Source organism: Peromyscus californicus, unplaced genomic scaffold (assembly GCF_007827085.1).
Source record: "Peromyscus californicus insignis strain IS unplaced genomic scaffold, ASM782708v3 Scaffold_23__1_contigs__length_62951481, whole genome shotgun sequence".
In the NCBI taxonomy this organism is placed as follows: domain Eukaryota; kingdom Metazoa; phylum Chordata; class Mammalia; order Rodentia; family Cricetidae; genus Peromyscus; species Peromyscus californicus.
Genome location: NW_026294534.1, coordinates 36649598 through 36676149, shown reverse-complemented (window position 1 = coordinate 36676149; position 26552 = coordinate 36649598). Strand labels below are relative to the sequence as shown.

Here is a 26552-nt window from a genome sequence, read left to right as displayed (position 1 = left end):
TCCAAGTAAAAAGACAGAAGATGCATTCAGAAGACCTTGAAATCCATCTGGTGTTACGTCACTTTTACCTAGCATGCCCACTCTCTTTTTCCTACAGTCTGAGCCTTCAAGACACTTAGCTGGTCTCTCAAATACCATTGCTCAATTTGCCCACCCCCCTTTTTAAATTTAAAGTGGGATGAATTGAGGGCTGATTTAAAAAAAAAAGGTAATAGTCTCACCCTATAAAAATGATAATTTAACAAGGCTTGCCCAAATTATATCTTTGATTCTCTCATATCATTTGTCACAACACTGTCTTCCAACAAAATGGTTTAGGAGGGATAAAAATATAATCCTTCCATTCTCATTTTCTTCCAAGCTACTAGTTCCTCCCACTCATCTTTTCCTGTGGCTGAAGAGATTTATCCAACAGCAGAATCTCCTCTGGTCACACCCATTGTCCTGAGGTCCCCATCTCCTTAGGTCAGTTAAGAATACTGGGATTGCATTATAGTTTCTCTGAGCCCAGCTCTGGGGTAGAGAAAGGTAAGTACCACTAACTTATTATAAGTTAGCCACTAATTATACTATACTCTAAAACAATCAAATTATGGTGTGGTGACTACTTGCTAATGGCTTCCTGCTCCGAGGAGCCAGCACAGCAGTGAAGGACACCGAACGAAAGTTTTCCTAGGCTAAACTGGTTCCAGTGCATGCCAGCTATGTGGCCATGTGGCATTCATCTGATGCCGCTTCAGTCTCGATCTGTGAAATAGGAGGTTGGTGCATCTGCTTCATAGGGTTGTTGGGAACACTACATAAGATAAAGGAATTATTACTACTTCTAGAGCCTGGCATGCAGTAGGTACCCACTTACAGATGCCATTATTGCTATCACTGTTGTTAGTACTTTAAAACAAAGAGCCTTCAAAGCTTTCAGTGACAGTGAGGGGGCCCCATAAATGAGCTCTCATGGGGAGAATTCTTCAGATATGCTTCTGTTTTAGCCATTAAAAGGTTTCTTATCTTCAGTCATATCATCACTCCAAGAGCCTCAAAAATCATTAAAGCTTCTCGATTATAATTTAATATGAGATTCATTATTTTGTGATTTGCTTTTTCAGAATTAATACTGTATTCCATTGAATTTTGGTTTGGAAATTTCACTGTCTTGATATTTAGTTAGACAAATTTAGTGAATGGGTTATAATCTAGAGCCGAGAATCAATAATGTTCCTGCTGTTTCAGTTTCTCTGCTGCAATCTTATCATGCAAAGAAATTTTTGAATTATTTGAAGAATAGCAGTTGAATTATGTGATTGGAAGATTTTTGAACATACTTCTCAAGAACACAAAAACAGGGTTTCAAAATCAAGGACACTTATGTTGGGTGTGGTAAGGTCACAGGCTGCCCAACTAAATCTCAGGGCTGACTTTCAGTCTCTGTGTTAGTGTGATGCTCTGGACCACTGGAGGAACACACAAGGAAACACCAATAGGGTTTATCTGGAAGCAAGTTTGGACATACAGAGGAGCTGCTGGGTTTTAAAGAGGTCTTGAGAACACTGAGCTCTGAGGCAGAAACAAGGGAAGCAAAAATGATGGGCGAGAGGACCCAGAGAGCAGAGGGCCATGGAGGAAGCTGCTGTTAGCTTTAGCAAAGGCAAGCGGTCCTTTCTGTGTTCATACATCGTTTAGTTTGTGTATGACCAAAGTAAACGAAAAGAAGACTATAAAGAGAAATACAATCTTGATCCATTAAAGTGGTAATCAATCAGGAAGCTTGAGGCTTGGTGACCTGAGAGGGATTTAATAAAAACCAATTAAACAACTTGTTATAGAAAGTGTGTTTGGGAAATTTTCCTCTTAAGTGAAAGAAATAATAAGAAACCAACATAGAAGTCAAGGGATTCATCTGCCTGGGTCTGGACATCAGGGATATGGATTCATGATTTTTCACACAGGCAAGCTAGAATAGCAATGAAGTATTTCATGTATAAGTGCTGTGATTAGGCACAGTCAACTATGTGCTAATGATAATGAGTCCTGCATAGATATGCTACTATTCAGAGACAAGGTACACAAATCATGATTAAGAATAAATGCAATTCCTCAATAATAAAAAAAATGGGGGTAAAATTCAGGTTTACTTGGGAACCCTGGAGGCCTAGATTTTTGACCAATGACAAGTGCTTACGGGTCTTTCATGCTGCAGAATGGACGACTTCCCAGGCTCATATTCAAAAATACTCCTTGGTTCCGATCGGAATTTTCTGGTGTCCACCTTTCTGTCTGGAGGGTCCCAGTCATGCCTGTAAATGAACAGCAAACGTGTTGAAGCAATTTGTGTGCATAAAACACCTGTGAAATACCACCCACAGTCAATTTCCAAGGTTAATTTTAACATTGTTTATTGATTGTGTGTGTGTGTGTGTGTGTGTGTGTGTGTGTGTGTGTGTGTGTGTGTGTGTGTGTACATGAGTGCATGCACACAGGAGAAAAACTTTTGGGAGTCAGTACTTTCCTTTCACCACAGGTTCTGGGGATTGAATGCAGCTCTTCAGGCTTAAGCAGCAAGCCATTTTTCTTGCTGAGCCATCTCTCCTACCCTGAGAGACTACAGCAAATGAACCAAAACAAAGCCAATACAACTAAAACATCTCTCTGGTTGAAAATTTATGAAAAAACACCACATATGCTTAACTTTAATTAATAAATGGTACATTAAACTCTCCCTTTTAGATCATTTTTCCTTCTATTTTGACCTCTGTGACTATGGTTGTAAAAACTCACAGAAGAGTTTTGTAGACACACGAAGAGTGACATGTTGCTAGACCCTTGGGTTCCTAATTACAGCTGTGTGTGTCTGAGTTTAAAATAAGTGGCAGTATGCTCTGCAAAGCTTTGTCAGTTAACTACCTGGTGGCCTGGCTTCCTTAATCCAGGGGGACAAGGAGGAATGCACATATCATGTTTGATCTTCTTTCTTGTAAATGGCATCTGAGTGCATGTGTGAGAATTACAGCTGCATCTCTTGGGCTGGCATGCATAGGGATAAGCAGAGTGGTGGGAGACCCCTTGGTGTGAGCCTTGAAACACACCAACCCGCCCCCCCCCCCCCCCCCCCCCCCCGCCACAGCCCTGCCCTCCGGAATGTATTGCTTCCTTGCATTGATACCACTGAGAGTCTGTCAAGGGCTCTTGACAAGTGCATTTTTACAGTAGGACTCAGAACACCAAGCTCTTCTGGGCAGCTAGAACTAAATCAGAAAACTTCCTTTGGAGAGCAGGAAGGGTTATTAAATACCTATTTACTTATATTTGAGAAACAGGAGCTTTTGATCTTTTGAGTTAGGGAATTCCGATTCCTATGGAATAGAGTGAAATTCCTTCTCCACAGAATGGTGGACACAGACAGAAGTGCTCTAGGAGAGAAAATGAGAACCAAGCCCTAGGTGCAGAGCCAGTCAACAAGCTCTATCTGGTAGAGCCCTCACACCTTCCCATTTCAGTTTTCATATCCATGTGAAGCTGTGTCCTGTTTGCTGTTTGAGCAACAGAGCAATAACTAAGACAGTATTATCGCAGAAAATACTTTAAAAACCAGTAATATAAAACCCAGTAATAATAAACACCCTTTCCATTACTGCTTATTAATTACCAGTAGACATAGCATAGGATGTGTCTTTAGGGGAAGCTGAGGTTGTTGGATCTTGGCCTGGACACTCTACCTATACAAATAGAGCAAGTTATTATAATCTTCTAACCAGTTTCTTTTTCTGTAATATAGAACATGTCCCATTGGGTTGCTATCAGAATAAAATGGTGTAATACAAGGAAGTGCTTAGCACAGTGTTTGCCTCATAATGAGCTGTCAGGAAAGATTACCAATAACTAGGACTATTAGCTACAGTCCTCCTAACATAACACAATTGAAATGTGTTCATAAAAATTTATTTGGGTGTGAATAGCATATTTAAAAATATTTCAGTGGAGAAATAAAAATTAGAAGCAGTTAAAATAACTGGTGGAGTGAGTCACAGGCACTTGTTAAAATGCCTTATTTATGATTTAAGAATATTTTTCTTGGTTTCTAAAAGATAACTTAAAAGACCTGAAATTTCAAATCTGTGCAAATTAAAAATTAACTGCTTAGTGTCTCTTGAATGTGGGGCAGCAAAGGGAATCCCTGCCCATTATTTCCAGTTATTTTATTTAATTTTATATGTTTTTATTTTGAGACATAATGCTCATGTGTAGCTCAGTTCTGGCTTGGAAGTTAGGTAGCTCCAAGTGGTCTTGAATTCCTGCCTCATCTTGATGAAGACTGAGATTACATGAATGATGTAACACACTCTACCCCATTTCAGCTCAGAACTGGAATTGCACCCGGAGTCCAGTGTATGTGGAGCAAGTCACTATCACTGAGACTCATCTCCAAGGCTTGTGAACACTGTGTGTGTGTGTGTGTGTGTGTATACATGTTTTGTTGTTGTTTGTAGTACTCGGACAAATGCTCTATTTATGAACTCCATCTGTGATCTCTTTACTTCTTATATGCACTTATTGAACAGAAAATAGAGTTTGTGTCCCTGATACATCAAATTTAATTTAGAGCATTATGAGAACATGACCGAGACTTCCCTGAGAGTGTCCAGCACAATCTCAGTAATGATGCTCAATATGGGCTAATATAGTAAGTCTTGGCATATATTTGCTCCACAATGCTGGGCTGATTCTTCACTGAGTGCCATTATGGGTTGGTTTTTATCCTAAGAGAAGCCATTTCAGGGGGAAGGAGTCTTACTTTTCTGTTGAAGACTGATCTCTTGGTCGTGGTGGAACATGTGGGGGAGCCACTGGGGAGGGCGCCTCCTTAAAAGCATCCGTGCCATTGTCTGAGTGGCTTTTGGAAAGAGGTCTGTAGGTCTGGGTCTTCGCAGCAGGGTGAGACTGAGCATTGTAGGGTGAGTTGTACAGACCTACCATGAAAAAGAGAAAAACCAACAAAACGAGCAAATAACTTAAAGATGCGTTAAGGCTATGTTGGGCTATGCGAAACAGCCAATGGTTTTGAAAAATTATCAATAAGCATATTCATAATGTGTACATTAGAGGTGGTACATTGTTTATTAACTTGTCAACATTAATTTATGAATCATCACTTATTAGTTAGATATCAATTTGTCTTGCATGTAAGTACTGATTATAGTAAATTATCCATTATTGTAGGATTAATGAGAATTGAGGCTAGTTAGTAAAAATAAACTTACAGGTACTCAGCAAGGTTTCTTCCCAATCACAGAAACTAACACCTTGGGTAAACTTTCAGAGGAAGATTAAAATAGCAGCTAATACTTTGTAATACTGGTGTACATAAGACAGTTGATGTGTTAATTGCAATGCACCAAATACAGAACATGCTGTATGCATGAGGTGCAGCTCCCACATGGGACAGGGGAGTGTCCCGGAACAAGCTGATGCAAGATGATGTGTGATTGAAAAAGAGTTTGTGGCAGTTAGTAAAATCCAATGGAGAAGGACAAAGTAAAAATTAAAGGATGTTTGAAGATGATGAGTGAGACACAGACTATATTATGGATCTCGTGGGACTAGAGTTGGGCTTGAAGGATTAGCTTTTGTGGCAGAAATAACATGCAAGACACAAAGCTGTGGGTTGTTAGGAAGTAGAGGGTGGTCATAGGCGTTTTGCTGGCTGACTGAATGATAAAACTCCCCAGGCTTTACAGGGTAACATAACTCAACTTCAGCTTATTAATTACCAGTGAGATGGACCCATTTCAATATTTAGAAGTCTGTAAAAATTTGGAGTTTCTCGGAGTCTCAATCTTGGCCTAAGTTTATCTCGGCTTGACTGTTCCTCTTGTGTGCATTTGTTTCCTTGAGAAGTGACACTCAACAACACCTGCTCTGAAGTGTGTCTGGGTCAACTCCACAGTCAGACTTTAACTTGTGAGGTGAATCAAGGAGGTGAGTTTGGTGGAGCAGGGCAGGATGGGAGTATTTATCTTAACGGACTTCCTGAAGTAATATGGGGATACAGAATCAAACTCGGAGATCACCAGCTTGATTTTTTTTTTTTTTAAATCATTTTCTCTCGAGTTGAGCAGCAAACTTACCCAGTTAAAGGGCTTGGTTGCTGGTCATCAGGTTTTAGGGAGGGGAGAGTCTCACTGAGTTTTCTTTTAGGGTGGCAAGTGGACCCTAAATAAAGGCACAATCCTGGGCCTATGGCTCGGTTGGGTACAATCTCCCGATGTGATATTTAGGAAAAACTGATAGAAGGGGACATAGTTTCGGTGTCTCTCTCACGAGTATGAAGACCACCCCACAAGAAACCAGCACATTCGAATACAAGTGGGAATGCCCAGAGCTGAGGTCATTCCATTGTGAGCATTGGCAACTCTGAGTCAGAGAAGTGGTCCGGCCAAGAGGGAGGTTTTCACATCTTTCAATGAATGGTTCCATTTTGGAGCAAAAGCCTGGACATGGTCGTAAAACACTTTGCTTGACTTGTTTTGGGGGAATGGTATCTGAGAGGTCTTATGCAATGATAATCGGTCTTTCTGCTGATAAAAAAGATCTTTCTTTTTGTTGTGTAACCAGGTCACAGTCTGTTCTTTCACCCTGTCCCTTCACACTGGTTAAACATTCCTGAAGCTGAGGATAAACCAACAGCCGGTGGGGGTTGGGGGTTGGGGGGGGAATGGATGACGCAGAACAGTGTTAGTTCCCATTTCCAGGGGGAAAGGATCAATCTTTTGTTAGACATGCTCTGAGAAAGGAAGTGAGGCACCCTCCTCCTCACAGGAACTGACAACATGGGGTGGTGGTGGGATGACGAGGGCTGGGGCTCTTCCCGACAGTGGAGTGTGACCAGTCATGGCAAGCGAGGAAAGGCGTCCTACCTGCATTGTATGTATAAGGAGTATTATACATGTCTGAGTCCTCATCTAGAAAATGAAACATAAACATGATAATCCAGACTCTGCCACCTTGTTGCCAAGACAGCAGAAGGTCAGAAAAATGACAGAAACACACCAGCAGAAAAAAGCAATGTTTTTTTTCTTTCTTCTAGCATATAACAGCACTTTGCATTTCCAAATATTGCACTCCAGGCCTCTGCAGAGTGAACTTCTGCCCTGGTCACACACGCAAAACTGGTCCCTTGTCCTCACTTCCCTAGGCAGATTCTGTGTCCGCTGCATCCTAATTTTCCTTAAGTGTTTTTAAGGTCTCTTGTCAACTATACTGAGTGGGGATCAGGAGAAGCCATTCCAGTCCCTCTTGCAGTAAGAAACAGACATGGGCAGACAGGTGTAGCAATGGGTCTAGATGTGCATAATACCCCAGTGTGGATGTAGACAGAGATGGGCAGAGGGCTAAGACCAGAACATCTGGTAACCTCCAAAGGACACACTCTTCGGAGGCTTCTTGAGAGCTCATGGTTAATGCAGAGGCACACATCTGTGATTTAGGGGTAAAGGGAGAATAGGAGACATGCTGAAAAGAAGGGACCATCATATTTGCTGGGGTCTTGATGTTTTTGTGTGACGAAAGAAGAAAGTCTATGCAAAAGTTGAGTATATATCCTTCAATCCATAAGCACTCGATAAAAAACAAAACAAAACAAAACCCAGAAGAACATACATACCCGGCTTGTGTACCATGTGAATTTGTTTGAACATTGTCTTGTACCAGTCCTTCGGCCGGTCCACTGTCTGTCAAAGAGAACATCCAAGAATGATCAACCCTTTCTGTTAGGTTTGGACTTAAGGCTTCTCAGGCCATGCTTCACCTGCTGTAGCCTCTCTCTTTACCCTCACTGCTGCTATGAAATGTGACTGTCTGTGAGTCTATAATCCTCACTGCCCCCAAAGTGGTTTTACCCAACACCCCAAGTAATCAGGGGCTACAGGTGGCACATTCTGAATGACGGACCCACATTACCAAAAGGTCTAATCTTTCCCCTGCTACCGAGTATCTGAGACACCTTGACTGCAAGCACATGCAGTCAATAAGGTTACTTATTAGCTGTATAGGATGGGCCTGCCTTTTCTCCTTGAGCCTTTAGCCTTGTGGGCCTGACCTGTCTTCAGAACTTCTACAATGCTGCTGTCTAGTTATGATGTCGTAACTCTTATAATAAATCTACCTCAGTCCCAGACCCACAATCTGAGATTTCACACTCTCAAGTCAACACCCCCGGGGAAAGTCTTCACTGCTAATATTTGATATTTCCAACAGTAGATTTGCATTTCTGCTATGACTTGATGGCAATTCCAGCAATTTATCTTGTTATTTATGCAGTTTGTAAGTGGAGTATCTCATATTGACTGGATTGGAACATTCTGTGTTATGGTTTTATTTATTCAATTTAGCTGTGCCCAGTTGTACATAGCCAATATTTGATGAAACATCAGCTCCTTTTCATTATTATTATTATTGTTGTTGTTGTTGTTGTTGCTGTTGTTAAGTGTATATGTCTGAAGCAAGGATTCCATATGTATCCTAAACTGGCCTTTAACTCATGATCTGTCTACCATGTGCTGAGATTACATGGATGTACCACGAGCAGCTTATTTCTCTCTCTCTCTCTCTCTCTCTCTCTCTCTCTCTCTCTCTCTCTCTCTCTTTCTGTGTGTGTGTGTGTGTGTGTGTGTGTGTGTGTGTGTGTAGGACAGAGGTCAATCTCAGATGTTGTTCCTCAGAAGCAATCCTGTTTTTTGATAGGGTTTCTCTCTGGGACCTGGGACTTACCAATGAGGGTGGGCAGCCCCAGGGAACCTGCTGTGCCCACCCTCCAGTTCTGGGATTACAAGTGTGTACCACCATGCCTGGCTTTTTATGTGGGTGCTGGGCATGGAACTCAGGTCCCCATGCTTGCCCAGCAGACATTTAACAGATCATTTCCCTAGTCCTTCTCATTATTCTTAAAATTTTCTATTGAGTGTTCTGTGAAGACATTTAAAAATTTAATGAGGGCATATTTTTGACTCAAGCAGTATATATTCTGATCAGCTTCAATGAAGACCAAATTAGCATTTACTAGTCTAAGTGACTAAGATACTGAATATATCAGACAATGCACAGTCATAGAGCATATATATATATATATATATATATATATATATATATATATATATATATATAAAAAAGTGTGACTATGAGTTCAAAACTTCTATGACAAGACATTAGAGTATATACAACTTTCGCCTTGCTAAATTATAAACCATGTGATGGTAGGCATTCCTTATGCGTGCCAGGCTTTAGGTGTGATAGGAGCAGCAGGTTACAGTACAAATAGGAACTTAATGTCTAAATATTAAACATCATTCAAATCTTGGAGCCTTTAGTTACTACTTAATGCTTTCTAGAAATAGGAATATGAGAAACTTACGTATCCCTTCTTTTCTTTGGGTGTATGGGGGCATATGCATGTGTGTACAGGTGCGCATGCCCATGTGAGCATGTAGAAGCTAGAGGTAGATGTCAGACATCCTCCTCTCTGACTCGCAGCCTTGTTCTCTTGAGTCAGGGTCTCTCACGATGTGTGTCAGGGGGCTTAGGATAGCCCTTCCACTAAAACAAATCTCAGTATCTACACACAGCCGGGGAGCTCCAACATCTGAGGAGTGCAGTACTGGGCAAACCTAGCGTATCAGATGCAACTCTGTCTCACAGGCTGTGAAAACATACATTCTTTATTCTAACTGTAGCGCAACAATCTTTGCTCAGCAAGATCTTCATCTCAACTATATCAGAGCTAGCTGGGCCAGAAGTTAACCATTCTGTGCACAGGCAACTTAAAAAGCATCAGATTTTCCGAGGTCATTGCCCTGATTTAAAAGATTGGTTAGGTTATGGTGTGTTTGGTCAATGTCCCTGGGAAGTCTGCTCTTTTCTGAGGAGAAATCCTGGGGTCGGGGGCTCTGTTGGGGGAGGGGAAGCTGTGGTTGGGTCTGGATGTAATGTATGAGAGCAGAATGAAAAAAAATTGGTTAGGACTTGTAAGAGTGGAAACTGTTTGATATTTTATACTCTGATTTTTATGTATGTGGTCATTGAATTTTTCACCTAGAAATTGTTAGGCAGTATTTACATTTATTTTGACTCTGGAAGTAGACAATTCTGACAGTCACTAGAGATATGGGAACCACATATGCATTGTAGGCTTCTTCTGCAATGGGGGCTTGAGGGTGTCGTTGATGCATGGCCAAATGATGGGAACTGGTGTCGGGGGTTATCTACAAAGAGGCAGGAATCTGCTGCTTGCTGGCTCAAACAGAATACTGGAACATGAGGGTTGGGGCTGAAGTCAGTAAGGTGCCTGCCATGTGAGTATGGCAACCGGGGTTCCTATTTCTAGCGCCTGTGTGAAAAGCTGGGCATGGCAGTGGGCTCCTGTAACACCAGCATTAAGGACGCAGAAACAGCTCCGGCTTTGGTGAGAAAGCCCGGACAGCCATTGAGGAATACACCCAGGTTTGACCTCTAGCCTCTCCATGCCCACATACATGCACACACACAAAATACTTGAACATTTATCTTTAGGGACCATTTATTTCTCTGAAGGCGGTTTTCTCTTTCACTAAGCTTTATTCCTATTCTACCTTTATGCTACTAGAGCAGCAACAACAGAAGTAACACACAGCTGTGTGTGAAAATAGTTTTCTCACTGTACCTGGACACAGCCAATGGGGACAGGGAGGCCGAAAAAGGAAGTTGTGTCGCTGTATATGGCCATGCACCGTGACAGACAGCATTGTTGTCTGCACTTGCCAGAGGGCCTATATCAGGCAGGATCTCACAGTTATGCCATCTGTTAGCTTTATATGGTGAGTACAGAGAAGCCAGGAGATGCCCAGTCAGCTGGCAGAGAGACTCGGAAGCTGGCAAAGCAGAGACTTGCAACCTCAGTGTGTCTTTCTGAAAGAAAGGCTGTGAGCTCTTCCGTTCCTTTAGCCAGTGCCATTTTGGAGCATGTCATGTCTCACATTGAGATTATGAATGCAGAAGTCCACACTCGGGAAGTTTACCTTTGGATGTGTCCTTCAAAAGCATTTTGCGTAAGACTACCTAACTCCTGGGACTCTACTATGCAGCTATCATCCATGGCCTTATCAGACTAGGCTTCGACTTTCATCTTCTTCTAGTCATGAAACATCAGCACTGTATACTAATTTAATGTGCAGACATTAAAAAACAGACATATTTTCTACGTATAACACAACAATCCTATTCTACCTTTGCCCCGATAGCTCTAAAATAGCCAGACAACTCTTATATTTGGATTAGAAGAAATAAATATTGCATGTCACTTAACTAGCCAGGTTTCTTACACAGTCTCATGGGCTCTGAGCCCTGGAGATTCTTGTTACTGTTTTTAAGAATATGGCAGTAAAAGGCTGATGTAGACATCCTAGTCACAGGAGAAGAGGCACTTCAAACTTTCTCCCTTCACCACAAACACTCAAAAGTAGTGAGTACTCGGTTATTGTTTTCAACAGTTTCTGGACCACTTTATAATATCTTGTTACCAGGGTAACAGTTATCTAAGGATACCCCGACATGGCACATTTGAGACAGTGCTGGTTTTAATGTACATACTGAGCAGGAAGCTGAGGCAAGCTGAGTCTGATAATCATTACCTTCTACACAAATGAGGAAAGGAAATAATCTTGGATATTCTTGGCCCAGGGGATGGCAGGATTCAACATTTATAAATACAGGTCTATACTTGGATGTGTGATTCTTAAGGCTGCAAAGTAGTAAACACGAACAGGATCCCTCTTATAAAGTTTTAAAGGTCTGAGCAAGTTCCACGGAAAAAACCAGGGTTCCTTTTAAGGAACTTCTGCAGTGGCTAATAATTCACTTTCAATTTCTTATAAGGGAAATTAGCACCACATGCTTAGTGGATATATGTGGTTGCTTATCATTTGGCATGCTTTTTATTTAGCAGCAGACAATATAAACTTTTAATATTAATTGAGTTTTATTTATCATCTCCAACATCTTAGATTTTTCCTCAAAAACCTAACAAAACAAAGACTTGTGAGTCAAACATTACAGATTAAAAAATCGGTAGGTTAAAAAGAATGGGTCACATTAATGTGGTCCATTTTTACACATCATTTACTAACTTAAAAACACATCTATCGGTTTTCAGATGGAATCTTTCAGACAGGATCTGCAACTGGACACACAGAAAGCAACGCGCTCTTAGGTTTTGTGTATACTGTGTCTCAAGGACTAACAGGCAAAATCCATGACACCATCCCTATCTGAGTCATTAGCCCATCATTAGCATGGGAAAATTCAATTTTAGTCATTTTGAGTCAGAAATTCTGAAAGGCAAACACTGTCAAAACACTGCCACCAGAAACATACAGCTGTCATAAAACGGAGCGGCTTAGTCACAAGCCCTGGGATTTTTCCTGTCACTTAAATACGACCATCATCATTCCAACACAGACTTTTCAAGCTTTATTAGTTACATGCAACATCCTTAACAATCTGAAAAGTCTAAATCCCAAGGGCATGCTATACGGATACACTTTTTTTTGGCTTCAGCTACGATGCCAATGCCAAGAATAATCAATTCTGAACTCACGTCTGTATGTAAAACATGGTCACTGCAAACTCAAAGACGGCTCCTAGTTCATCTTCGGTCGTTTTCAAAGGTGTCCTGTCTCACCACTGTGTCTGTCCTGACACCCTTTACATTCTTGTGCTGGGTCCCTCACTGTCCCCGGCTCCCTGTGTTTCCATTCAGGGGAAGCTGCTCTTGGCAGTGTCTTCTCAGCCCTTGATGAGGGTACACAGGCCACGTCTATGTAGCTAGAGCTCCCTCCTCTCACCCCCACCAAATTCACCTGTAAAGACGCCGTGGCTCTCATCCTGGCTTCCCGGTCTTCCTCCTCTGCTACCACAGACCTCCTCTGGCAGTGGATGTGGTCAACACACAGCTGCCTGCCTAGGCTCTGCTGCTGCTGCTGCGGAGCATTGCCAGAAAGGGCTGCCCCGGCACACTGAGTAACGCTTTGGCAGAGTTTAAAGACTTAAAAAAAAATGCCCTCAACACTTGGACTTATCATCCAGGGAGCTCTCAGCAGGCTCAGCTGAGAGGGACATGCAAATGTTCCTGCTTTTTCACAGACAGCTTTTCCTTCCCATGATATTACCTCCCTTTACTGCAATCATCTCACCTCCCAAGTCCCAGTTCACAGTTTCCCATCCCCTGGTGTGAACTCACATCCATTTCAAGAAACAAATCACTTGCCTTTTTTACAGCGCATGCTAGAATTGGATGCTGTGAAAGGACTCACTCACTTCACCCCCTTCCCCTTTTTCTCTCTAGGCTTTACCTCTCCTTGATAGAAAGTTAAAAACAGAGTGTTATTATTTAACAAACCCACATTTTCATGATTTTACATTCAAACAGAGAGACAAGATTGCGTAGCTGTCTTCGCTCCCCAATTTTCTTCCTCTGCCACACAGCGTGGTATTCATGGGAGCGCCGAAGGCTCAGAGGACAGTCCTCATGATATAAGACCCTAGGAATGCACAGCAGCATGCACAATCTATCCTTTGTGGTGCTCATGTGCAGACCCAGAAAGACACACATGCTGGCATGGCTTACCGTCCTAATGGCTGTGGGGATGCCGGACTCGTCCACAGGGCCGATCCCCGGGTAATGCGGGGCTTTGATCACTGTTACCCTCTTCTCTTCCTCTGAGGATCTGTAGAGTGGGATGGAGCCTCCCATGGTGCCATCCAGAGACTGGGCATGCTGGGAATATGCCTCTGCAGAATCTGTGTGGAAAATACAGTGACACGGAGCACACTGGATGCACAGATTATAAATTAATGGTGCCTTTTATACATTGATTGCCAACCATAATAAGATCCACATTTCTACCCCTGTGCCTTTTCACCCCATATTTACCCCATCTCCTTCAGAAGTGGGTATTACATATATGTATGGATCAAGACCTCACCATTTTACAGCAAAGGGTGAGAGGAAGAATATTTGCTGAATGATGAAGATAGCCATGTTGAGAAGAAATCTTAGAGGGACGGGATGGGTGGAGGACGGACAAGAGTCACCTTTATAGATGAGGGGGCAGAAGCTGAAAGAAACCTAGTAACTTTACTCAGGTCCTTAGTCACACATGATTCTTGTGAAGCTGCTGACTGCCTTTTGAGGGAGTAATGAGAGGTCATTTCAGCGAGGCACTAGGATTATTTATCCAAAGAAATGATTCCATAAAAATAAATGGAAAATGAAAGTCAGTTAATTTTTTTTTTTAGATCTAGACATACACTAGCAAGTGAAGGCTTGTGGGTAAATAAGTGCTTTTCAGTGATGTCAATTTATTGAATTTTATTTAATATTGGTTTTATGGTAAAAACACCCATGCCATAGCTTTTTAATCCTTTGAGACTGACAATTAATTGTCTTAAGGATTAAAGTTACAGGAGGCTTATTAAATTTCCATCTTCATGTTAATGTTATGAACCTCTGGAATAATTTCAGTCACATCATACAAAAGTGATATGACTTCTGCTGTTTTGAAATTTCAGAACTTGGTGAGCAGAACTGAGTCTTCATTTAGGCTCTGTGTGACCTGCTTTAGCTGGTCTGTTTCTGGGCTCTTTTCTGTGGAAGCTGAAAATTCTTATGTTTTAAGATAGTACTTGTTGATTATATTCATAGGTGTGTGTCGGGTTCATTTTTGTATACACACATAATTTATATCATGTATAGATAGTATAATGAACTTTTATACCATATATATAAATGTATTTTTCATGAAGATGTTGTATAAAGCATTATTAAATAAGCATTTTAAGACTTGGACTTATTTTCACATAGGTGTTTAGCATTATGTTCTCTCTAGGCTGATATCCATTGTATCATTATAACTGTTATAATTAAGGCCATTTCCAATTTAGTTTGCAACAGAAAAGCATTTTGAGGCATTTTTGAATTGAATGGATGAGTCTGGAAATGGAATTACTTCATGTGTTATTGATTAGTCATACAAATCCTGTGTTCCCAAGCTATTCTAAATGAAGTCACAGTGTGTTATTTCACCCTGGTTGACTTTTTAATTCCTCAGACCCCTTGACGTGATAGCCACAATGCTAGACTTTTGTCAGCAATCAAGGTTTTCTGAACAGAAAGGATGTGCCACAGTCCTAGCCTAAGAAACAGCATCAAGTCTGTCTTCACGCACAGTTTATGGGACGGTACAAATACACAGCTTGTTCAATGCAAGCCAGATCTTTTTATATTTCTCTTATATGGCCCACAAACTGTTATGTTTCCAATCCTTTGTCTTTCATGAAATCTAAAGTTCACCTAGGGCAGAGTAGAACTGTAAATTCCGCTCTCATCATTGCCTTGGCCAGTTGGAATGTGTTCAATGTTTATACAGGAAATTTCTTTCCATGTTAAACAGTTTATGTGTCAAATCTACTCACTGGTTAGGTCTAAAGTCAAAGCCTGTCTCTACTTGAGTATTTATATAGAATGGGGAAAACTGTTCACTAAGACAGGCAATGGGATAAAGAGTCTATTTAATGATTATTTAGTAAAATGTTATGGCTGAAATAATTTAGGAAGTTGCATTTTCATGTATAATAAAGCATAGTTACATTACAAAATCTTGAAATAGTGGAGTCTCTTATAAAACTGAGCTGTGGACTGGTTGTCAAAGAGAGAAATTTGGCACAAGCAAGCTCTTCTTTCTTACACTCTAAAAGGAGATCATTACAAGCTTCACAAATGGCTCCCAGGAGTAGCATTAGAAAAGGCACAAGTATATCTAGACTCCTCTTTAATGAGTCCCATGACTATATTTAAAACCTTATAGAAGTTTTGTTGACCATAGAAGCTGAGTTCTACCATGAGTGGGCTTGAGATCCACAGAAAGTGTTCTTTAGTAAACTTGTGGTGTATTTGTTTAGTTCAGAGTCAATGTACGAAGAAGAGGGAAAGGGGTCTGCTACCAACTACAGAATGGCGTACAGTTCTGTGTTCTAGATTGTTCTCTCTGTTACTGACCTGTAGGGGCTGCAAGATGGGCCCTCTCTCTTTTTGAGAGGTTTGTGTAGGTATGCTCTCCTTAGCATCCTTTCTGCTCTGTAGTTCTGAAAACTTTCTAGGTTCTCAATATCATGGAAACATTTTCAACCTAACTTCACATAATGGTTCAATTTGGTAACATTTTTCACACAACATTTTGGAATTTTTATATTGAATTTTTAGCAACAAGGAAATAGTTGTAACATTATTTTTAAACTATGCTAATATATTTTGCTACATAAGAATGTTTCTATCTTTGTGTAGCTCAGGACTTTTCCAGGAGGCTCTAAAGGGTTCACAAGACCCACAAAATTATATGCTTAAAGTTTTGAAACGAGCTTTTATATGTTCATTGTTTATATAAAAACATGTAAAATCTATTTATATGTTAGGTCTAAAGTCAAGGCCAGTCTATACTTGAATATTTATATTTTTTTATTTGGTAGAACAGGGAAAACTGTGTTCACGAAGCAAGTAATGGGAAAAAGAGTCACAGTTAATGATTATTTAGGAAATAATCATTTTTATTGGAGGAGGACTATAACAAAATTTTTAAATTAAATTTATATATTTTATTTTATGTAAGAGTGCTTTGTTTATATGTATGTATGTATACCACATGTGTGCTCGGTGTCCTTAGAGGTCAGAAGAGGGTGTCAGATCCCTTGAAACTGGAGTCACAGATGGTTGCAAACCATCATTTGGGTGTTGGGAATTGAGTCTGGGTCTTCTGGAAGAGCAACAAATGATCTTAACCACTGAGCTATCTCCTCAGAACCAAGGACTATAAGTCTTTGCCTAATTCTTAATCTCTAAAGGGTTAAGAACTTGTCTCTATAAATTGTAGAATTTTCATTGAAACCTCAGTTTGATAGTTTATGACAGTGTGATCCAGGACTTCAACATGTGTTACTGTACCCTATCCCATCTCACACTGTTTTCATTGTCAAACAATTTTTCTACAGCCTAACTAAAGAACTAAAGAAGTTCTTCCACGAAGGAACGAGCCACCTCAATAGAAAAGTGCTACATTAGTGTTTTCTGGGTCCTACAAGCTCCCCCTTCTCTCACTAGGCATTTTTCTGTTCTTTCTACCCCATCACTTAAATGTCAACTAGCATTTTCCAGGCTTAGCTACAGATGGAATTATTACCTCCAAATAGCAAGGGACCTCTTTTCTACGATGTGTGCCCTTCCTCCCAACTTAGGGTCGCCAGAGAGAGTGGTGTTGGTCACTCCTGCCTCAACTTTGCTGCCTTATATTTTCTCTTGTGATAGATAGTTGTCACATGAAAGTGGTCGTGGAAATCATGACTGCGGTACTTACCAAGCGATCTGCCATGCTGCATGATAATGCTGGAGTTGAGTGAGGCTGGAAGGGAGTATGCGGAAGGGGAAAATGGCCTTTGGTAGTAACTCACTGGACTCACAGCGCCACCAGAGTTGCCATTGATGGTTATCTGGCTCTGAGAAAAGCACATGGACCCTGTTATAGCACATGGCTCCCTGTAAACATCACCCCTTTAAGTGACAGCAGGCGTATCCAACTACAGGTCAGTAATCAACGACAAGGTTTTTATTTATTTTGAAAACTGCTGTCAGAGGGCCGAAGTCCTTTTTTATTTTCAGTTTTCTCCATCTTATCCTTTATGTGTTGTTCTTTTGTAGTATCAGAGGGCATGGGAAGTGGTTAAGAAAAGTGAGAGCAGCCGGCCAGCGGGCACACCACTCTCTGCCTTTAGAGGTGCCACCAACAGGGGTCACTGCGGAGCAAATGGGGAGGATGACTGAGCTCTCACAGCCTGGCCCGAAGTAGTCACAACTCCCTCACACTGTTTTGCTTGGTGGATTTGAAATGAATGTTCTCTGACAGGAGGGGAGGGGCTGGTTCACAACTCAGTCAGAACACCCTCTAATGAGTCTGTATTTCCAAAACAAGGTGACTAACACAGAGGGCAAGTGGTTGGACTTATGAGTCATGAATGACCTATTCTAGCAGTCATATACCCGGTCAAAGCATTGTGAAGATGTTAAAACCCTGGCTTCTCCCTCCTTCAACTTTACTTGGCATTCTGATTTCCTAATAAATTGGGTTCCTTGTTTACATCTGAATATTTTCTACGTCTAATGCTACCTGAAGCTTCTCCTTGAGACCGCCACGCATGTGCTTCTTTTGTAGTTGTTAAAACATGCAACTTGGCATTGATGACCTAGTAGATAGCCAGAGGACACATGTTGTGACTGAGTTGAATCAGCTGAGATCAGAGAAGTTGAGCTCAGGACTATCTTTACACAGTCCTCAGTTCATAGTTCATTGAGCATGATGCAAACTGAATGATGCATGCAAATGAGGTAAAACATTAGTAAGAATATTTAGTTAAAACATCAATATGGATAAGTACGTACAGATATGTATATGCACAGACATAGAGACTCATAACTTACAAAATTTTCTACTATTTTTTAACAAAATAAACTTCAATTATGTAAGTATGAAACACAGCAGGTGAGTGGGTGTATATTTATGACCTCACTCTAAGATGATTATGCTTTCAAATGAACCAGAAGAAAGCTAATTTATTTAAAAGTCTTATCACATCAGTCCTAAAATCAATAAATATTCAATTATAAGGATTGTACTCAAATATTTCTTTAAGCTATTGGAAAAATTCTCTTATTTTGTGACCAGCCACATGTTAAGGACCCTTTGAATTGGACATTTAAGCATGTGTAAAGCACAGGATGGACCAGTACTTCAGAGCTTTTACGTAACTCTGCTGAACAACCTACAAATATTTTTTGTCTTTTTCTAAATCAACTTTGATATGTTATGATAATGAATGTAAAAAACAATATTTTTTTATTAAACACTAAGGTTTTTTAGTACAGTTGAGTATCCCTTATCCAAATTCTTAGGGGCAGAAGTATTTCAAACTTCACAGAGTTTTGGATGTGGGATGTTGATAAATGCATATGACATATCTTTTGGGAGGGATGGGTCTTAAGTCTAAATATGAAATTAGTTTTTTAATAGACAATTTATACATATAGTCTGAAGGTAATTTTATAAAACATAATCAGTGCCCTTGAGTTTTTTTTTTTAATTTATATATTTTAGGTATATGGGTACTTTGTCTGGATGTATGTCTGCACACCAGAAGAGGGCATCAGATCCCATTACAGGTGGTTGTGAGCTGCCATGTAGGGGCTGGGAATTAAATGGAGGTCCCTCTGCAAGAGCAGCCAGTGCTCTAAACCACTGAACCATTTTGAGGGTTTTTTTTTTTTTTTTTTTTTTTTTTTTTTTTTGGTTTTTCGAGACAGGGTTTCTCTGTGTAGCTTTGCGCCTTTCCTGGGATTCACTTGGTAGCCCAGGCTGGCCTCGAACTCACAGAGATCCGCCTGGCTCTGCCTCCCGAGTGCTGGGATTAAAGGTGTGCGCCACCACCGCCCGGCGGGTTTTTTTTTTTTAATCACACATAAAGTCAGGTGTGGACTTTTAAACTTACAATGTCATGCCAATGCTTAAAATGTTTCAAATTTTGAAAACTTTTAGAATTTGGATATTTGGATTAGGGATATCAAACCTATATAATACTTAGGAAATGTGAATTAATTTGATGGCTTCAATAGCACCAATTAGAGATAAAAGAATAAACATTGAAAGCAGATTTATTTTTTTGTCATATTAAGTTAAATTCCTTATGGAAAAGTCAGGTGCAATAAACTGATAATTGGGACTAGTTTCAGTTACAGGCACCTCTGACAGTGTACAAGATTTTATGTATTATATATAAGACACATAAGTGAGGATCCAAAAGCACCTTAACTAAGGAAACCTTTTTTGTTGAATGTCCTGATAAAATTCCTTAAAGTTGTTAAAAGATGTTAAAAATAAAACAACAAAACAAAACAAAATCTTTTTCTAAAACATAGGACATACCTCAGGCAGGTGGCTGATCATCTGTGGCTAGGGGTTTGGTTGGGTTATTCCCAGAAAACAAATTTTATATCCGGCCACTTGATGAATACTAAGTCACCCCAATACCTCAAACAACTGCAAAGAGGTATTTTTTTTTTAAATTTTCTGTAGTTGTAGAACTTAAAAAAAATATGGCTTGTGGAATTTCTCTGTGCATGCAAATTAAAGTTTTATGTCTTGACAGTATGTAGCAATTATGAGCACAGATATATATTCCCTTTGACAGGACCTATCAGGAGTTTATGATGGTAACAATTTCAGAAAGTTCTCTCTCTCTCTCTGCTTAAAGTTGTAGATGGTCATGTACATCCTTCAATGGAAGTCACAATGTCCTTGTTATCAGTGACTGAGAATCTACGTGATAAAAATTAGCAGCGTTTGAGTCATTCATTAGCCACTGATGAGTGATGGAATGAAATGACAGACATTGTTTCAATGATATCATATATCTGAGAACTATTCATATATTGCATAAAGGAAAGAAAAATTGTTGAGATATAAAAGACAAAAATGTTTTCATGAATTTCAAAACTGGGATGGCTGAGGAAAAGCATTTCAAGGCAACTTCAGGCTAAATTTCTGTAAGATGGGCTAAGATGGTTTCTATCATCCACTCCCACAGTGACAGGAGCGCTCATCAGAGGCATCAGGCATCAAACAGCTACCCACTACAAAGAACAGTTAGTGCTATGCAGGCAGAATCACTTTCGGGAGAAAGACAGTGCACAAACTATTAACCCAGGACACAGTGATATGAGTCTCAGAGGAAGGGTCATGTTCCAGGAATTAATGGTAAGTGACAATATTTGAAACATTTTGGACTTTCTCTATAACTTAACCATAATGGATGATGATAATCTACTTATTTACATTTCTGATACAGGGCCTTATAAGTAAACTACTTTATAGCTTATGAGCCACAGAAAAGCAGTAAATCAGAAGTAGATCATTTTACAGTTACCATAGATAGCACCTGTGTGTAAGAAGGGAATACCAGTAAAAATTTTAGCACCAAGTGGGCTTAATGAGGATGACTCTGATAGCTTCCCCTAGCAGATGGTATAGAGTCGGTTCACTAATCAACACCTATGCAAATAAAAATGTTCAGATAGCAAACAAGTGCAGTCCTGAAAAAAATGGCGGAGGCAAAGGAAGGAAGAATAATTACATGTGTGGCAGCAGGGGTTGCTAAGGTGATGCCATCTGTCACAGCAGATCTCTGACCCCAAGCTGGGGATGGTGTCTCAGAGCAGTCAGGAGTGTCAGAGTTTCCCAGCTGAAGTTCAGCCAGAAGGGCTGTGGAGGACTCACTCTCAGATTGGGAGGAGTGCTCGCTCAGGGAAGAGTCTGTCCTGAGAGAGCCTGTGGCATGGCTGTGTATAAGGCTGTTACTGGCTAGGAAAGGATGTATATATAAACAAAGGCCCTGGGTTGAAGGCAGGCAGGAAGGCTCCAGATCATCATCAGGTGGTGGTGGTGGGCTGGAGCCACTGCCTGGTGAAAAAGCGGGGTGGTGAAAAGTGATCACAGACAGGCATGATGAAGAGGCATCTGGCATACTTCCTCTGTGTGTCTGTGAAGCATTTACCTCCAACACACGGGCAGTTAAGCGCTGACTTTCAAGCTGAGTTTGAGGGAGAAGAATAAGAAGAGGCAGTAGAAATCATTTAAATTAATAAGAACTTCACACCGTGACAGAGAAGGTAGATCGTCATTGGCTTAATGTGCAAACACTGAGGAAATACATTCACACGGATTAGGTGGCAAACACACAGTATGGGAAAAAGCATAGAAGCGTGAAGAACATGAATCCAGTGTATTTGGAAAAAAGGCCCTTGTTCCGATAATATTGCAGTACAAGCTTGGGAAGGGTGAGAAAGCCTTGACAGGATGGAACTTCCTCCTCAGAAGTTTTCATGTTTTGTCCTAGCGACAATGAAATGCTATCAAGTTGTCTGCTCCTTGGCAGAATTTGTCTTTCAAGAAAAATCTTGGAGCCCAGTTCTTCCTATTGCTTCTCCACTGTCAAAATAATTCCCCAATATAAATCTATTTGTCTTATTTTTTCCTGACTTAGCGTTTAAGTTGATCAAACTAAAAACAACTACATGGAGGGGTGTGTGTGTGGTTTCTGTTCACTTTCTACTCACCAAATCTGTTCATTGGTTCACTATGAAATACGAAAACGATTGTACCTTTAAACACGCTAGCAGTGTTAGCAGTGGGGCTGATGTGCAAAAATAAACGAAAACAGCATCAGCTACGGACAATGGCTAGAGTGGCCCTGGGTTAGTTGGAGGGAGCTATTGTTGGCACTGAGTCTCAAGAAAGGAGAAAGAAACTGAAGGGGAAATAAAAGGTTTAAGAACTCGAAACCTGCATGAAACCCAAGAGTTTAAACACCAGGAAAGAACCACCCCTGCAAGGAGAGAAAAGATGCACATCAAAAGTTTTTGTTGGCATCTGTTATACCCTTGATGATGTCAGATGTGATGATGCGCATCCAACTCAATGAATGAACAAGAAAAATGGAAGCATTTGAATCATTTTCCTGGTTACCTAGAGGACATTTTCTTTTCTTTCTTTTGTTGTGTGGAGTGTCTGAGGATATAAGATGGCTACAGATATTATGGGATACTAGCACAAAGATAAGGGAATGAACAGGACTATATAAACTCTTAGATACTGCCTAGTGAAGATTTTTAATGGCACCAGTTGCTATTCATCACCAACTCTAATTTTCCGAATAGCTGATGTCATGTAGCCTGTTAGTCTTATTAAGGTCATATTTTTCTATCACTTTTAATTAAATACTGAAAAGTCCACTATTTTAAAAGGTTGGGTCATGGATCACTTAGGAATTTGCTGAAAACTATTTTTTCTGAGAAAAATATACTCATTCATATATGCATAAACTTTTACATAAACTATAGGGACTCATGGATATGCTAAAGTACATTCCTAACTGAAAAAATTTAGAGAAAAATCCAAGGAGGGATCGGAAAACATAGTTTTTCATTCTAGTTTTAAGCTTAATGATGTTGTTGTTTGAGCAGATCCACTTAAAATGTGGCTTTTAAAGCTGTGTATGCTTTAAAAAAATCTCTCTAGATTTACCTGATAGAAATCTTTGTTACCACGACTTTAAAAATTTCAATAGGAATTTATCGTCTATATTAGTTGATGTTTGCAATTATAAATTTTATGGGAGGTAAAGGATGATATATAACTATAATCATTTTTATTTAATGCATTACGTTTTTCTTCAGGTCTGAAGGAATTCAGTCTAAAGCAGTCATTGAAAAGTGCGAATAGAAAGCAGTTCCCCTAGGAAGTTTGCATAGATCATGATCGTTTCACTTTTTCCTCCATGCCGAGTGACAACCCATGATAAATAAGGGAAATCACAAAAAGTCCTTAAGTTGTCCATTCAAACAAGACCATTTTCCCTTTAAGATGGGAAAGACTTTGACTCTCACAGAGTTGACTTGTTCATGTCTTTCAACCCGACACATCAAAAGCTGAAGCATGTTCTCCCTGACACGGTCCTGGGTAATCTCACCATGACTGTTTCTATGCACTCTCATACATGGAGGTGTTCGTCACACATTATTTATCCTTCCAAAGAGAATGACCATGGAAAACAGAACTATTTTCCATTCTTTTACTGCCTTCTGTCATGTTCATAATTTGAGTCTTTATAGGTGTGTGTGTGCATGTGCATATGTACAGGTAACATGAAATAACATGCCTCTTGATGAATCCAATCACCCTTAAAATTTCTGTAGCAGAAATGATACAGTCCCAGCGTTGGTCAGCCACAGAGAGCTTTGAAATGCCATCCTGTAAAGATGCCAATGACTTTCTACATTATTAATTGAAATCCTTTCACATGACCCTGACTTCTATGTTAATGAAATACCCTCTAGACTCGAGAGGACCATCTGTGTGTGTGTGCCACTATTCCTGGGGAGACATGAAAGTCCTTTAATCACCTCAGATAGGGAAATGATGCCATATCAAAGTCTGGACATCCACTTGGTGAACGAACAAGTTTTATAGGGGTTACTTACAGGAGCAGAAGTGACTCAAAGACACCTGTATCACCAAAAGCCCACCCAACATGGGTGATAGTGCAGGAAAGATGGAAACTTGGAGCACCCTGCAAGGTCTACAGGCAGCCTAACAGGCTGGACAATGTCAACTGGGCTGAGCCTCTTCCAGGTAGCTTGGCTTGTTTGAGAGTGACTCAGTATTCTTTACTGTTTATATAACCTTGGGGAGGGTAGGGCCTATTGAAACTGGTCAGTTTTAGGTACTTCCTGTTGTTATTTGGAGGTTTTTTTTTTTTTATGTCCTGTCTTCATGACTTTCCCTTGTAGGATAAAATGCTTCACCTCCCTTTAGAACATCCTATTGTCTCACCTGCCTGTAAACACTGTCTTAAAATATCCTGTTATTTCACATCCTTTTTCCCCACCTATACCTTAAGGGGTTTCCCTGTACAGTAGAAGGTTTTAAAATTGGAAGAAACTGCTGCACTACATCATTTCTTACATGTCTCCCCAGAGGAAAGTATGAGAAGAGAACCAAAAACATGTGTAAAAGAAGGAAGTAAGTATTTTCCCATTCTGGATTAGCTTGTAGTAGGAAAAAAATAGCTTCAAGCAAGGATGGGTTTCCCACTCTACTCTATTTAGTGACAGGTAGATGACTTCAGAAAGGCCAGTCAAATTGCTTTGTGTCTTCTTGCTTTTAGGACCATGCAAAGTGAATAAATTCAAATATTGCTTTTTTTAGACTCATTTATTTGAGCCCAAGTTGCCATTTATTTTCCCTAACCACCAAGGGAGGAACTAGAGACCCCACCTCCCAGCTGCCTGCTCTGCACTAAGGAAGGGAGTCCTTAAGCCTTAACATACTTAAGAATACCTTCAATTATTCCAAATCAGATTGAGCCTCTTGGTTCAGATGAAGCCAATCCAGAACACTAGGAGAACCCATAGATGGGAAAATCGAAGTATCGGTTCTACGGAGAATTAACAAGGAGGTTGGATGAAGGGTGATTCAGCAGTGGGGAAAACCATGATGGATGTAAGCACTCTACACCTAAGTGCCTATCTACAGCAGACAGGCATTCGGAATGTGCAAATCTATTGGGTAGTCCATAGCAGGAACTGTGGCATAATTTCATATCTGAGAAGCTGTCACAGTCTCAGAACACTGCCGAAGATGGAGTGTAAGATTAATACTGATGGGAAAGCAGGAAGGAGAACCTCCCAACTGTGGATCTGCAGTGACGTGGGTAAGCCGTTTAACTTCCCTTGGTCTCGCTTCCCTCATATGTCAGTTACAAACATTAAAACTCCTCTCCTACAGCGAAGAGTAAGACATGAAGAATAAATGTGCACCATGGTGCTTGGTGTACTGTCACGGCTGTTCAAAAGCACCACAGTTTGAAAATGATAGTGATTAGGAAGCCTAGTAATGCTTTGCACAAAGCCAAGACCAGGATGTGTGTGTGTGTGTGGGGGGGGTAGACAATTAATGTGAAATTTGTTGTATTGAAGGAGAAAAAAAGGTCACTTCTTTTGCCCCATGGGATAAACATGTAGAATTTAAAGAAGGCAGATTATGACTCCATATAGGAAATGCTTCTAATAATTAGATCTCAGAATTCCTCAAGCCCTAGACTGCTGCCTTATAAACTAATGGAGTTCCTCATTATGTGTATTCAGGAAAGGGCTCACTGCTCATCTAGTAGAAGACAGAGTAGAGGGGAGCTTATCCAATTTCTAAATTCATATTGTTCTCCTACCATGCTGTAATGTTCAATTATTTTAACACACACACACACACACACACACACACACACACACACACACACACACACTCTCAACTGGAAATTTGCCAAAGACTTGCTCAACTATAAACATAACAAACCCACAAAGACATTACAGGATACTGACTGGCTATGCATTGGAAGATATCAATGATCTGGCTTGGCCGTGGTGGGGGTGGTGCAGAAAGTGTGCTCTGAAGGTCTGTGTTCTATCATTTAATGCTGCTGACATCCATGCATGACACTGTCTTAGTTAAGGTTTTGACTGCTCTGACAAAACACCACAACCAAAAGCAGCTTGGGGAGGAAAGGTTTATTTCATCTTAGAGCTTAGCGTCCATCATTCAGAGAAGTCAGGAGCTGGTGCAGAGGCCACAGAGAAGTGCTGCTTACTGGCTTGTTGCTCTCCTTGGTTGGCTCAGTTTGCTGTCTTATAGCATCCCAGGGCTGGCACCACCCACAGTGAGCTACGCCCTCCTACATCAATCATCGGCCAAGAAAATGCACCACAGGCTAGCCCACAGGCCAAACTGGTGGGGGCATTTTCTCAGTTGAGGTTTTCTCTTCCAAATGAGCCTAGCTTGTCTCAAGTTGACATAAAGCTAACCATTACATTCTGTCTTCCTTCA

General features: G+C 40.5%; 1 protein-coding gene across 50 annotated transcripts in view; it reads right to left on the bottom strand.

The window, feature by feature from the left end:
* Sorbs2 (sorbin and SH3 domain containing 2) overlaps window positions 1-26552 on the bottom strand; it is a 316642-nt gene that overhangs the window by 50817 nt on the left and 239273 nt on the right. For 39 of the 50 annotated variants that reach the window (XM_052752150.1, XM_052752149.1, XM_052752154.1 and 36 more), the window contains 6 exons: window positions 17427-17565; window positions 13649-13821; window positions 7658-7724; window positions 6912-6956; window positions 4790-4964; window positions 2180-2294 (listed from right to left, as the gene is read on the bottom strand). In XM_052752150.1, the coding sequence (XP_052608110.1) occupies window positions 2180-2294; window positions 4790-4964; window positions 6912-6956; window positions 7658-7724; window positions 13649-13821; window positions 17427-17565 (714 nt within the window). Of the gene's footprint in view, window positions 1-2179; window positions 2295-4789; window positions 4965-6911; window positions 6957-7657; window positions 7725-12881; window positions 13014-13648; window positions 13822-17426; window positions 17566-26552 lie in introns of those variants that run through there. The other 11 variants (XM_052752158.1, XM_052752200.1, XM_052752193.1 and 8 more) reach the window with 5 other exon arrangements.